At 43.9% G+C, this 15,128-nt stretch overlaps 1 protein-coding gene across 13 annotated transcripts in view; it reads right to left on the bottom strand.

The window, feature by feature from the left end:
• LOC118387587 (guanine nucleotide exchange factor VAV2) overlaps positions 1-15,128 on the bottom strand; it is a 247,064-nt gene that overhangs the window by 181,403 nt on the left and 50,533 nt on the right. For all 13 annotated transcript variants that reach the window (XM_052525717.1, XM_052525722.1, XM_052525714.1 and 10 more), the window contains exon 2: positions 13,887-14,003. In XM_052525717.1, coding sequence (XP_052381677.1) covers positions 13,887-14,003 — 117 coding nt within the window. The remainder of the gene's footprint in view (positions 1-13,886; positions 14,004-15,128) is intronic.

The following is a 15,128-nucleotide window of genomic DNA, read 5'->3' as shown; positions in this document are numbered from 1 at the left end:
GCATGTATTATGCTATAGTGCTGCTGGTCCTTGGTATCCCATCCCAGCATGTATTAGGCTATAGTGCTGCTGGTCCTTGGTATTCCATCCCAGCATGTATTAGGCTATAGTGCTGCTGGTCCTTGGTGTCCCATCCCAGCATGTATTAGGCTATAGTGCTGCTGGTCCTTGGTATCCCATCCCAGCATGTATTAGGCTATAGTGCTGCTGGCCCTTGGTATTCCATCCCAGCATGTATTAGGCTATAGTGCTGCTGGCCCTTGGTATCCCATCCCAGCATGTATTAGGCTATAGTGCTGCTGGTCCTTGGTATCCCATCCCAGCATGTATTAGGCTATAGTGCTGCTGGTCCTTGGTATCCCATCCCAGCATGTATTAGGCTATAGTGCTGCTGGTCCTTGGTATCCCATCCCAGCATGTATTAGGCTATAGTGCTGCTGGTCCTTGGTATCCCATCCCAGCATGTATTATGCTATAGTGCTGCTGGTCCTTGGTATCCCATCCCAGCATGTATTAGGCTATAGTGCTGCTGGCCATCCCAGCATGTATTAGGCTATAGTGCTGCTGTTCCTTGGTATCCCATCCCAGCATGTATTAGGCTATAGTGCTGCTGGTCCTTGGTGTCCCATCCCAGCATGTATTAGGCTATAGTGCTGCTGGTCCTTGGTATCCCATCCCAGCATGTATTAGGTTATAGTGCTGCTGGCCCTTGGTATTCCATCCCAGCATGTATTAGGCTATAGTGCTGCTGGCCCTTGGTATCTCATCCCAGCATGTATTAGGCTATAGTGCTGCTGGTCCTTGGTATCCCATCCCAGCATGTATTAGGCTATAGTGCTGCTGGTCCTTGGTATCCCATCCCAGCATGTATTAGGCTATAGTGCTGCTGGTCCTTGGTATCCCATCCCAGCATGTATTAGGCTATAGTGCTGCTGGTCCTTGGTATTCCATCCCAGCATGTATTAGGCTATAGTGCTGCTGGCCCTTGGTATCCCATCCCAGCATGTATTAGGCTATAGTGCTGCTGGTCCTTGGTATCCCATCCCAGCATGTATTAGGCTATAGTGCTGCTGGTCCTTGGTATTCCATCCCAGCATGTATTAGGCTATAGTGCTGCTGGCCCTTGGTATTCCATCCCAGCATGTATTAGGCTATAGTGCTGCTGGTCCTTGGTATCCCATCCCAGCATGTATTAGGCTATAGTGCTGCTGGCCCTTGGTATCCCATCCCAGCATGTATTAGGCTATAGTGCTGCTGGTCCTTGGTATTCCATCCCAGCATGTATTAGGCTATAGTGCTGCTGGCCCTTGGTATTCCATCCCAGCATGTATTAGGCTATAGTGCTGCTGGCCATCCCAGCATGTATTAGGCTATAGTGCTGCTGGTCCTTGGTATCCCATCCCAGCATGTATTAGGCTATAGTGCTGCTGGTCCTTGGTGTCCCATCCCAGCATGTATTAGGCTATAGTGCTGCTGGTCCTTGGTATCCCATCCCAGCATGTATTAGGCTATAGTGCTGCTGGCCCTTGGTATCCCATCCCAGCATGTATTATGCTATAGTGCTGCTGGTCCTTGGTATCCCATCCCAGCATGTATTAGGCTATAGTGCTGCTGGTCCTTGGTATTCCATCCCAGCATGTATTAGGCTATAGTGCTGCTGGTCCTTGGTATTCCATCCCAGCATGTATTAGGCTATAGTGCTGCTGGTCCTTGGTATCCCATCCCAGCATGTATTATGCTATAGTGCTGCTGGTCCTTGGTATCCCATCCCAGCATGTATTAGGCTATAGTGCTGCTGGTCCTTGGTATCCCATCCCAGCATGTATTAGGCTACTACTCTCGATAATACATGCATTTTAATTAACATTTTACAGCTCTTTGATTGCAGATAACAGAAAGCATTAGATTCAACAGTCCCAATCTTCATGACATTAGATCTACTAGTCCCTGTCTTTGTATTTTTATGACTATGGGCTCCTCTGAAACACTGTGTCTGACTGTCTGACTGTCTCCTTCCTTGAAGCTCTAATGATCATTAACGAGTATAACCATATAAAAAGGTTACAGAGTGAGTTGTCAACAAAAATTATTACTTTCCTTTCAAATCAGAGTGATGCAATATTTTTGGAAAACACAACCATAACCATTTCTGATTAAAAATAACCTTTCCAGTGATTTTCCCATACAATACTAGGCCAACATCCTGACCTGATGTGAACAGCTGTAGTTGTTCTTTGTGTGTGATTGTGGTTTTGGGGATTTAGGGATTACAGCTGTAAGGCTTTGGTCACAAAGCCGTGTGTGCTCCACTCTGCCCCTCACATCAGCATTGCCAGCGTTACAGTCACCTTGTCCCATTCACCTGACTTGACCAATCACTGCTCTAGACTCCAGCAGCGTTCTCTGCTTACTGGCCGATAATGCTTTCAATAACAACCCTGAGAGGGCATAGAGCCAATGGGTGCGCAATCGTAAAGAAAGTAAAGGATTTTCACCTAGTGTGACACTTGTCCTTAGTTGACTCTTGCGACAGACGGTTGAGAAAAGTGGATTAACCATGATCCATCATCTGTAATTCTATTTTGTAATGAGCCTAAGCTGCCTCGACGGTTTACTTTCTGTCTACAAATTCTTTCCAAATGCACTTATACCAGTGTAGTAATACTGCAATTAATAAAGTAACAGCAGTTCTTGTCCATTATGACCAATTGTGTGCAACTGCAGTCCGCAATTCGAGCAACTCGAGCATCCCATTGGTTCCTGCTGAACGCCCCCACCTCAAGCATCCCATTGGTTCCTGCTGAACACCCCCACCTCGAGCATCCCATTGGTTCCTGCTGAACGCCCCCACCTCAAGCATCCCATTGGTTCCTGCTGAACGCCCCACCTCGAGCATCCCATTGGTTCCTGCTGAACGCCCCCACCTCGAGCATCCCATTGGTTCCTGCTGAACACCCCCACCTCGAGTATCCCATTGGTTCCTGCTGAACACCCCCACCTCGAGCATCCCATTGGTTCCTGCTGAACACCCCCACCTCGAGCATCCCATTGGTTCCTGCTGAACACCCCCACCTCGAGCATCCCATTGGTTCCTGCTGAACACCCCCACCTCGAGCATCCCATTGGTTCCTGCTGAACACCCCCACCTCGAGCATCCCATTGGTTCCTGCTGAACACCCCCACCTCGAGCATCCCATTGGTTCCTGCTGAACACCCCCACCTCGAGCATGACATCTTCAAAAGGGAAATAGAAGTATTATCCTGTAGACAGTGTCCTTCACTCCCGTCTGCCGAACACCTTGCCGTCACCGTCATTAACATTGCTGACAGGCGGGGGCGAAGGACACTGTCTACAGGTTGCCCTCGCCTCCCGCTAGTACAGCAGTGTGCTAACTAGCTAGTTAGCTTGCTAGTTAGTGACACCTTGTGCTAGCTTGTTAGTTAAAGGAAAACTCCACCCAAAAACAATATTTTTGTATTTGTTTCATGCATCATATGATGCGAAATGCATCATACAGGGATGATTTCTTTATTTTGAATGTGACATATCTTGAAAACGTGATTGCTGACAAGAAAAACATTTTGGGACTATGTCAACAATGGATTAACGAAACAAATACCAAAAGATTTTGGGTGGAATTGTCCTTTAAGCTTTGATGCTGGTGGAGTTTATCACTCCATTCAAGAGCATATGAAAAATAATCCCTCCGTGATGAAAAATGAAAGAGGACAGGTACCCTATTTGAAGCTTTTTCCCTTTTTCATGTGGTTGATTCCTGGGAGTGTACCTGTCCATCATAGCGGTGCCTGTGGGGCCGTTAAGAGAGGGAGGGAGCGAGGGAGGGGAAATAATGAGAGCACACGCTGCCAGCGTGGAATTCACAAACGCTTCTCCCTGTGGAGGCCCATCCTCCCCGACGTCCCCTCTTTACTCCCACTGCGCTCCACAACCACAGCCACACACAACCACAGGCAGGGAAGGAAGGATACAGCTTCTGCTGTCCGCCAGGTCGGCCAACGAATCACAGCCCAGAGACAGAGTCTGGTACACCTCTGCTGCCTCTGGGCAGACAGCACTGCAGAATGATGTGCTGAGAATCCTCAAAGAGCCGGGTGGAGCCGGGGCCAGGGACCATTCCCATTCTGTCTGTTACTAAATTCAGAGTAAACATTCACAGTGACAAAACAAAAGGAAGGCAATTATTTCCACAATAGGAATTTGATTGTACAATTCTTTGAGAGCTCAATAAAACAATTTCATACAGCAGATCAGGGGTTTATCTGCTCTGGGCCCGAATTAAATGGCTGTGGCTGTTGAATGCTGTCAGAATGAGAACAGTGTTGAAAAACAGAGAGCTGATTCTAAGGAAAGTGAGTCTCTGCTGATTTAAAGATATTACTGCTACTGTTTTCTGAGTTTCTGAGAAAAGTGGGTTGATATAGGCTACGATAGGTTCACTGCATGTGTAAATACAGACAGACACATTGGAATCATGGCACAGGTGGTCTCAGTTGACAGCTGGATGAAATCCACGAGACTGAGTTCATTTCAGATAAAGATATCTGGACATCTGCTTGCCAGAATCCAGCTTCACTATGCGTCCATCAGACTCAACCTGGACGACCCACGCACATTTGATTTGTCAGGGACATTGACAAAGGTAAATGGTCATACATTTTTCACATACCATATTTCCTTTGTGTTCTCAACAGCCAGCAGAGTGACAATAGAAACACACACTGAACTGACCACATTCTGAATCAATTCCAAGATAGCATCACTGGCCCTGAGCAGTACCAACACAGTCCCAGACAACAGCCATCGCCCGGCCACCACCTGTTTCCGAGGAATGGCGGTAACGAGACGATGACTAATGAGACCATGGGATAAGAGGGAGGTGGGGGGGGGGGTCCTGGGGGGGGGGGTTCCTAAAGGGGGAGGGAACTTGCCATCTATAATTCATAGCAGGAGAATTATCATCAGGAGTGTGCCTTCAGGAATGAATAATAGATTGTGTCTTGGCAGCTTTATGTAAAAACATGCAGTGGGTGTTCTGTCTCCTGATAGACGGGAGACGGACGAGAGGACAGAAGACACACGGGGACACTAAGAGGGAATAAGGACAGGGACACAGAGGAGTCAGCTGAGAAGAGGACAGGGGTGTTAAACTGTCTGAGGAGAGGTGTGTGGACATGAAGAGTGATGGAGAGGTTGACCCAATATGTGACCCTGATTGACCCCCATGCCTCTGTGTGTTACTCTCCCCAGCCTCTCCCCAGACACTGAGTCCCTCTAACCTGACCTGCTTATTCAGGCAAACAGGATATGCAATACCGTAAATTGCAAGCAAATAAAGTGAAGCATCTTTTTAAATGCAGGCTGCAGCTTCTGTAAAAATAAATGGAAAAACGACTTAGACGTCAGTTTTCCCTTCATAGCTACATTCCCTCACTTCTGGCCTCCCATAATCTCCTGAATAGATGTGTGCAGCCTTGGGACAGGACCAGAGGCATGTGGTTGGTCAGTGAAAGGCAGAGCAGGGAAAGAGCCGAGGGCGAGGTTGGAATCTACCTCAGCAGACTGCAGGCATGCTCCACACACAGCTCAGCAAACGGCTCAGTCTCACTGTTCAGGGTGGGGATGCTGAGAAACAGGATTATTTTCAGCACCATGGTGCAGGAAGCGGTAAGGAAACAAGGGGAGCAGAGGTCAGTGTACAGAGGCTTCAGAGCCTCCAGAGAAGCAGGGAGAGCAATCAGCCACTGCACTGCCTCAGAATGGTAATCACATCACACCGACACTGTCTCAGAGGCTACAACTCGTGGCTAAGTCTTATCACAACACACTTAGGGCTGGGCAGTGAACCATAAAAAACGATATACCGTATTAATTTTTACATTAAATAATTCAGTAATGAATTGAAAAGGGTATAGCAATCATCTGTTTTTATTGACAGTAAGAAACTGCTAACAGCTGAGTGGCTGCTTGCTAGCACAACAAGTCAACAACTTCTGGAGGGAAAGCTCGCCAAACAGAGCACCTCTGAGATCGTCTGACTACCTAGTGGTGAAAGTAAGAACTGCAATTGAAGCAGAAAATGCACAGTGAAACAGGATAATTATTATTCTGTCAAGGAAAAGTGTTTTGGGGAACGAAATAGAGGCATACTAAGACAAATGAAATGTCTTGATAAAAAATTAGTGCAGGAAGTTAAGAAATTGATTAAAATAGTGGAAGTGAATCCTGGAATTGAACAATTAACTACGCAAATTGAAACCATTTGTCGAGTACCAGCATTAGAGGCTATAAGAGGATTTTGATCCCTATGCAATGTTCTAAATAAGACTACTAATTGATAAATTAGTGCAGGAAATTAAGAAATTCACTCAAATGGAAGTGGAATTGAATGCTGGAATTGAACAAATAACTAAGTGAAGTGAAACCATTCAAAATCATAATCAAATCAAATAAATTGCATTTGTCACATGCTCCGTGAAATGCTTACTTATAAGCCCTTAACCAACAATGCAGTTTTAAGAAAAATAAGTGTTAAGAAAGTATTTACTAAAATAACCTGTTGTAAAACATGATTTTTAAAATTAAATAAAGAAGAAGAAAAAAAAGACATAAATATAGAATTTAGGACCAACAAATAAAATAACATTAGCGAGACTATATACAGGGGGTACTGGTACAGAGTCAATGTGTGGGGACACAGGTTAGAGGCTGTTAAGAAGCCTTTTGGACCTAGACTGAGCACTCCAGTACCGCTTGCCATGCGGTAGCAGAGAGAACAGTCTATGACTAGGGTGGATGGAGTCTTTGGCAATCTTCCTCTGACAACGCCTGGTATAGAGCTCCTGGATGGCAGGAAGCTTGGCCCCAGTGATGTACTGGGCCGTACACACTACCCTCTGTAGTGCCTTGCGGTCGGAGGCTGAGCAGTTGCCATACCAGGCGGTGATGCAACCAGTCAGTATGCTCTCGATGGTGCAGCTGTAGAACTTTTTGAGGAACTGAGGACCCATGCCAAATCTTTTCAGTCTCCTGAGGGGGAATAGGCATTGTCATGCCCTCTTCACGACTGTCTAGGTGTGTTTGGACCATGATAGTTTGTTGGCGATGTGAACACCAAGGAACTTGAATTAATGCAGGAAATGAATGAAGGAAATTAAGAAATGTATTAAAATGGTGGAATGTAACAAATAACTATGAAAATGGAAACCATTGGTTGAGTACCAGAGCTGATCAAACACAAGCTGTCATTAAAAAAATGAATGCACCTCCCTCCCCAACTTTCAAATATTTTCACATGACACTCCCCCTTGATAAAATTAACACCAAAAAAGGTATTACCACCAAAAATAACAATAACTGTAGCAACCCTGTGTTTATAAACCTGGATATCGACTTCAACATGGCTTTGTGGCACAGCCGATGCTGTTCAGGGCTACGGGCCAGAAGGTTGAGGGTTTGCGACCACTAAGGACCAGCTCCCTCTCCCTGCCAGTATCATTACACTACCATCAGAGGTGGCTGCAGACAATTATCAGATGGGGGAAATCAGATTTATATTTATTTATAATTATATCCACCAACAGGTTTCTGAGCCAATGCACCACACACAACCAATAAGCAACACATAACTGCATACCGATTACTGACTTTGAGCGCTTATTATCATGGTTTGCGTTGTCAACACCACAATCAAGTATGTCAATCTCAACAAACTGAAAATACATCACTCTCTACTCAGTACTGAAGGCTTGGTTTGACACTTTTCCCAAATGTCATTCAACTTTTTGGTGTTTTGTAACAGATGTCTGGCCGTTGCACAGTTTGGATGCTGGAATTATATTTGAAAGGAGTGGATGAAAATGAGCAAGTAGCCTACAGGAGACTAGTCAGATTAAAACATTGTGACTAGTTGTTTATGCCACAAATAAAAAGGTATTATATTTTAAAAGTTAGGTTCTAGGTCAAGGGATCGGAAAGGAGGCAGAATACGTGTTAAAGCTTTCCTGAATAGCAGGAAAACAGGCCCACGACTATATAGGATGACTTGTGTGGCTACGACTATATAGGATGACTTGTGTGGCTACGACTATATAGGATGTGGCTACGATTATATAGGATGACTTGTGTGGCTACGACTATATAGGATGTGGCTACGACTATATAGGATGACTTGTGTGGCTACGACTATATAGGATGTGGCTACGACTATATAGGATGACTTGGGAGAATAATGATCTGCAACAGACAGTACACCAGTATCAGAAGTAAAAATACTGTTCCTTTCTATAATTTATAATCTGTCGAGAGTAGACATACAACTGATCCAAATGAAATGAGTGGAATGAAACAGTCAAATAACAGGGCTTTTGCACCATTATTCAAATTACATTTACACTGCAGTTTAAAGAGTAGAATTTTACTCAATGGTACTCACTTGAAAATAATAAGGCAATTATTCATTGGATTGTGGTGTTGTAGGCTAGTCTAGGTAGGATCATTTTATTGTCCCTAAACAAGATCAATAGGGGAGATTCACCTGTTCTTTGATGCACCTGTTCTCTCAGCTGCCTGTCAGCTATTCCTCTATATTGTGGATGTATGTGTGTGGTGTGATTGCTAGTTAACTTATTGCAGATCTGGACAAACGATCCTACTACCACTATTGTCACTATGGATAGAGGGCAGGATATACAATTAAACTGGTAGACTGTATTGACTTGTGGTATAGTTAGTGCGTGGAGAAGTGTAGTGCATAAGGGAAGTACAGAAAACACCTTGATAGAGGAGGCGCATGCAGGCAAATTTGGCAATATTGAATATAAATCAGGGGAAAAAATGCACTACCCGCCCCTGTGCCCAATAAAAAGACACACAACCCTCCTTAAAACAAAAAATTCAGTTAGACAACCCTTCCCAATTTTGGACCAGCGCCCACCACCCCAGAAAATGTCAAACTGTCCCTCAGAGCCTACTAAAGAGAATGTTGATTCCTATGCCATGTTCTACATAGTACTACACTGTCAGTTTTGTCCTCCTATTAATTGGGGGTTGATGTTTGATTGAACAGTATAAAGCAATCAGAATGGAGAAAGCTCGTTAAAACCATCCTACCCTCTTAGAAAAAAGGGTTCCAAAAGAGCTATTTAGCTGTCCCCATAGGAGCACCCTTTTAAGGTTCCAGGTAGAACCCTTTTAGGTTCTAGATAGTACTTGTTTCTGAGAGTGTAGGGTCATGCACTACCCATAAAGTATATCTAGAACTTGTATTATTCAGAAACATCAAATGATATACTGTCATATGTTATTTTGGTCATTTCCCCCAGCCCTAAACATACTAAGAGAAAAAAGAGGGAGGGTGAGACTGGAGAATGATGAGAGGAAGAGGGGGAGAGAGGGTAAAAGGCAAATAGATAAATGTGAGGGAAGAGAGAGAGAAATGGAAGCTGAAAGAGTGCAGTTCAAATTAATTGGGAAAGACAGGTGTCTGATGGTTGCAGAGTCTTCCCCCCACCCTCCACTTCCTATCTCTCCATAATTTCCTCTCCACCCCCTTCCTCATTCTCCACCGAGGCAATCATTTAGCCAATGGCATCCTGTCCTACCTGACAGCATTCTCTCTCCTCACTGCTGACATGACAACCAAAGGACACATTTACACAGCCTTTCTCTTGAGAGACAGTCCTTGGATGTCTGAATGTTGCCTACTTCCAAACAAAGTCTTATATGGTTTGCAACCAATGTAAAAAAATATATAGAATTGAGTTAATAAAGCTGCATACAAACAATGTCTCTTTTTTGATTTCTTGAGTAAGGCAGCTCCAAAATGCTAGTGTTTCAGCCTAGCTCAATGCTTTCTGTGGTGGTGGGGCAAACCAGCAGAAAATACGGAGCATTGCGCCGTGATTGGCTCAGTGTTCTGTCACTCATTAGGACATTACGTCACAGTTAAGGTTAGACCACGAAAATTCTAGCCCCTTAGGTTTTACATTTTTTAAAAACCTTTATTTTACTAGGCAAGTCAGTTAAGAACAAATTCTTATTTACAATGATGGCCTACCGGTGAACAGTGGGTTAACTGCCTTGTTCAGGGGCAGAACGACAGATTTTTATCTTGTCAGCTCAGGATTCGATACAGCAACCTTTAGGTTACTGGCTCAACGCTCTGACCCACTAGGTTACCTGCCGACTCAATGACGCCATCATGATTCGACCTTGTTTTTTTCATGATTCGATCATGATTCGACCTTGAGTTCCCAGTTGTCTTGAAAGCACCATAAATCCATAGAATGCCAGACTTTGATGACAAAGTTTGCCCAGGAAGGACTGCCATGTCACCTTCCTGTTCAAGTGATCACAGCACAACAAGGTGAGTCCAAAAATGTATTGTACGCTGCTGCAAAATGATATAATATGCCAGGGAGATATGTATACTGCAGCTAAGAAAGTAATACTAAGTGCATGTTGTATAGTAAGCTGTTAGTAGCCCATGTGCCTCACCCTAATAAGTTGGTCTATTTACCCCTCTTCATTTTGCCTACTGTTCTGACTTGGTGGTGCACATGTAGCCTATAACCTGTTTCAGAGAAATGTAATCATTGAATATTGTAAGAGCTTTCATTGCCTGCTTATATGCCCCCTTTATTTATCCTACGGTTCTGACTTGGTGTACAGGGAGAACACTGTAAGAACGGCCCATGTTCTGAATTCTGTCGCTATACATTTCAAAAGTTCTAAACAAATATTTATAGGATGACTTGTTGACTAAATCAGTCCGAGCTCGCTCATTAATGTCTTAATTGAAATTACGGATTGCCTCTTATCTGCTTGTCGTCCCTTTATGGCATAGTTTGTACATCTCAATTGTCAGTAGAAACCACATTTCTTTAAGCAAGTCAGCCATATCAGCTTTGTTTTTTTAAAGGCGGTAAATGAGGCTGAATTAACTGTTTCGCTGCCAGACAAGGTTCCCCTGATAGCCAGGTGTAGCAGTGGTAAAGTGTTGGGACTGCTGTTAGGACTCTGCTGTTGGGACTCTGTTGTTGGGACAGCTTTATGGGCACCATTTGTCACCGTTATAGTGCAATTAATGTATTATTTAGTGTTGTGTTGTGTAGTGGCTTTGCTGGCATGCATCCCACATTTATAAATGTTTTGCCCCACCGAAATGGACATGCTAAAATCGTCATTGCTCAAAACAATGGCAATTTTGATGTAGAATGGGATGCAGCTGAAAGAGAGTGCAGTCATGTGCAACTGAGTTTGACTGTAAATTGTTCCCTTGTCCTTCACGTTACTTTAGTAAAGTGATTGTTACTTCATCTCTGGGCTTCTTCTCATTGCACAGACTGTCAGCCAATGTTGCACTCAAATGCACACAGCCATTGCAAAACTTACCTTGATGCCACAATATCAATTCAATGAATTACAGTCTGAAAGCTTAGCTTGTCCATGAATCAGTTACAATTCAAAGTCAGTTTCGTGTAGAAATAATACAAACTGTTTTCGCTGTCTGCATTTTAAAGAACAATGCTTTGCCTAATGAAGATGACAGTGCAGGTTGTCAGAACTTCCATCTCTCATCATCGGCCACAAGTCACAGACAGACCGGAAATCCCCCAAAGCTGATAAACGGTTAACAGGTGCAGCCTAATTATGCTCACCATCTCAACAGCCAAACAAACTGATTGCCATGTTCATTTAAATGACAGCCATGTTTCTCTGGGAAGCTAATTAAAAAGGTAGAAAATCAAGGCTGTTGGGAGGTAGTGGAGGGAACGTTTAGACCCAAGCGTTCCCCTGGGTCTACTGTAATAAGCTGTTTTCATCGCTAATGATGTCATAATGAATATCTAATGAAGGGGGGGGGGGGGTTCATCTGTGTGGAACAAGAGCTTCTATCCCGGGTGGTAATCGGTGATGGTGGTGAGAAAAGGAGAAGGGAGTTGGGGTGCAGGAGGAGGGTAGTGTGGGAGAATGTGTGGAGGAGAGAGGGGCAATGGAGAAGGTTTGAGGCTGTTTCAACGACCCAGAACAAGATCACTGAGAGGGGAGGGGGTGGGAGGAGGTTCTGAGGGTGCTATGCCTGCAGCACTGTGGGCCTGTTAGCCCCATCTCCCTCTGTCTACCAATCATATGACCTGGGATAGGCCATCATTAGAGAGAGAGAGATGGATTGGAAGGGCGGAAAGGTGAACTCTGTTGCCCCTGACAGCGAGCCAGTGCAAACATACAGTATGAGAGGATGAGGAGAAGAAGCTGATTCAAGCCCCCTGATCCCCAACCTCTCTCACCCATACCCTGTGTTAAATATCATAAAACACTTTCAAGAAGAAAATCCATGTCGTAAGTATAAAAAAGTTAACAAAGGAGTAGGAAGAAAAAGTTCAAGAGGCTGTCTAACCAGCCTTTCTACAAGAAGACAAATACCCTCCCTTATCTTTGCTTAATAGGGAACGCACGCACGCGCACCCACACATTTAAATGTAAGCCACATTACAGGGGATATGTTCACGTCAATATATTATAATGTGATGCTTTCCCTTAATGGAAAATCAATGCGAAGACAAGCCTGCCACCTCTGAGACCATGAAAAACGCAATTTCCAAATTGCCATGTGGAGGGTGTGTGGAATTGATTCTGACTGGGGCCCAATTTTAATATAATTTACTGTGAGCTCATTGACTCCCAGACATCTACAAAATGCCAAACTCTTCTGGCCTCCATGTCCATACATCAGTCAGATAAGAATTTTCATGGGGTTAAATGCCAAAACAGTCCATGTCAACTGAGCCTGGAGGGCATGGCCAGAGGATCTGATGACACTCACAGTGAAGATTAAAGTATGTCCTATAAATAATTAAATCCTGTTCCCAATCAGACATTTATCCACACCTCAAACTTCAGCCCCGGAAGGTCATTTACACCATCAACAAACACCCCTGATCTGACTCATTCCACCTAGAGACAACAGTGGAAAAAAATAGTCCAAACTAATCCTAGCATCACGGCATACTGTATACTGGCACTAGATATATACAGTTTCCTATGACATCACTCTGCATATGTGCAATGCTTTAGTAACCCACTAGCCTGGCGAGACCTCAACCATCCCCCATGGTTCACAGTAAATAGGATTAGCTGTAAAGAGAGAGATCCAGTTAAATGTTCCCTGGATCTAACACGGACACCTCCAGGGCACCCAGGGCAAGTGAAGAGAACAGGAGGGTTTAACTGCAAGCTGAGGCCCACACCCAGACAGAGCAGAAGGGATACTGTAATACCCCAGTGCTTATATCCTGTCCCTAACCCCCACCCCTCACAGTAATACCTGGAAATGAGTCAGCCTCCTGCTGCTGAGCCACACACACACACACACGCACACGCACACGCACACGCACACAGCTTCAAGAAAAAAACATGTACCATCTCACACACTGGAATAAAACAAAGATGTACATATTCACCCAACCACACTCACTGACACATGCACAAAGTGCTGACCCTGAAGTGACACCGTATGCTCTGAAAAGTGAAATGCACAATACCCTGCTGCAACAGCAGTCAGATCTGACTGTGAGCTGTAAAAACAGTACTATTACATTTCACCCAAAACTTCCCATATTCTAATCAGATCTGTGCTGAGCTTATCATTCCAACAATACTGGCTCTCCATAACCAGGCATATTATATTTTCTGAGAAGCAGTATCAACAGTTTTACCCTGTTATATCACATTGGGAAAAAATATCCTATCTCCGAGTAAGACATTGGGCAGGGCAGAACACTCAACACTTCAATAGCTACACACACGGCCTTGTCATGAGGGCCCAAACCACAATGACCTCCCATCTAAAATCAATATCACTCACCTTGCCGAAGTCCCTGACATCAAACAGGTCGAAGGGGTCAAACAGTTCACTGTTCCGCAGGCCAAACTTGTCGTGGCACACCTTGAGGAATGTCCGGATGTTTTTCAGACACAGAAACTGGAAGAGAGAGAAAGGAACCGCCACAATGTCAAAAACAGTGTGGAGATCAGTGACGATGCGCACTTGTGAGTTCCCATCAGTTTGGACATTACACTGCATTGCTTTCTTTTTTTAGATTTACGGATAGCACTCAGACATCATTTATCAACAAATCATTTGTGTTTAGAAAGTCCACCAGATCCGATGCAATAGGGATGAAAGGGGGTTTTCTCTTTAGGTGTTTTCCTGTCCCGCTAAGCATTCAAAATATAACGAGTACTTTTGGGTGTCAGAGAAAATAAATGGGGTAAAAAGTACATTATTTTCTTTAGGAATGTAGTGAAGTAAAAGTATAAAAGTAGTCAAAAATATAAATAGTAAAGTACAGATACCCCCAAAAATGATTTAAGTAGAACTTTAAAGTATTTTTACTTAAGTACTTTACACAACTGCTAACCTTTTCAAGCATATTCCTATCGCTAAACATGTCCCACTGTTTTTTAAACAAAAGATAACACGCGAGTAGAAATGCTAACATTGTTTATTAGAGTTTAAAGTTACGTTGTACAGTATCGCCAACCTATACCCACCACCACAGCTTGTTTGTGGATAGATGTTTTGGGAGAGCGCCTCCCTGGTCCCATGGACATAGTTTTTATCCAGCAGGTGCACATGCTCAGTAATGAGAAGGTTCTATGTTGAGGAGTATTTTCCTAATAGTGTTCTTCATCTGTTAAATGATGTATGTGCTGAGATGTTGCGATAATGGCCATTGAAATGATACCTAATGAACAACATTGATTATAGAGTGACGTGAATTTTAAATTGACAAAAGTCAAAGGGGGGAAAAACTGTTGTACTGAAATGAGGGACTTCTGTGAACATCTAAACTATTTCTAGCTCAATCTGACTCCTAGTTATTAAACAGGATCGGTTAACAAGCCATATCAGTGTGATATATTTTAGAGAATCGGCCTGTTTTATTTCCTGGCCATGATCGACAGGCTCTCCACTTCCTCCGCCTGTATGTATGTTAAGTATGATCAAACACGATGACAGACTGATTGTGCTCCTGAGGCTCAGTCTAAGTCTGGGACCGAAGTACTGTAGTGCTCTGAATCAGACAACACAGGCAGAGGGACC

Source organism: Oncorhynchus keta, chromosome 9 (assembly GCF_023373465.1).
Source record: "Oncorhynchus keta strain PuntledgeMale-10-30-2019 chromosome 9, Oket_V2, whole genome shotgun sequence".
Lineage (NCBI taxonomy): Eukaryota > Metazoa > Chordata > Actinopteri > Salmoniformes > Salmonidae > Oncorhynchus > Oncorhynchus keta.
The sequence above is the reverse complement of the archived record's forward strand: the minus strand, read 5'-3'. Positions and strand labels throughout refer to the sequence as shown.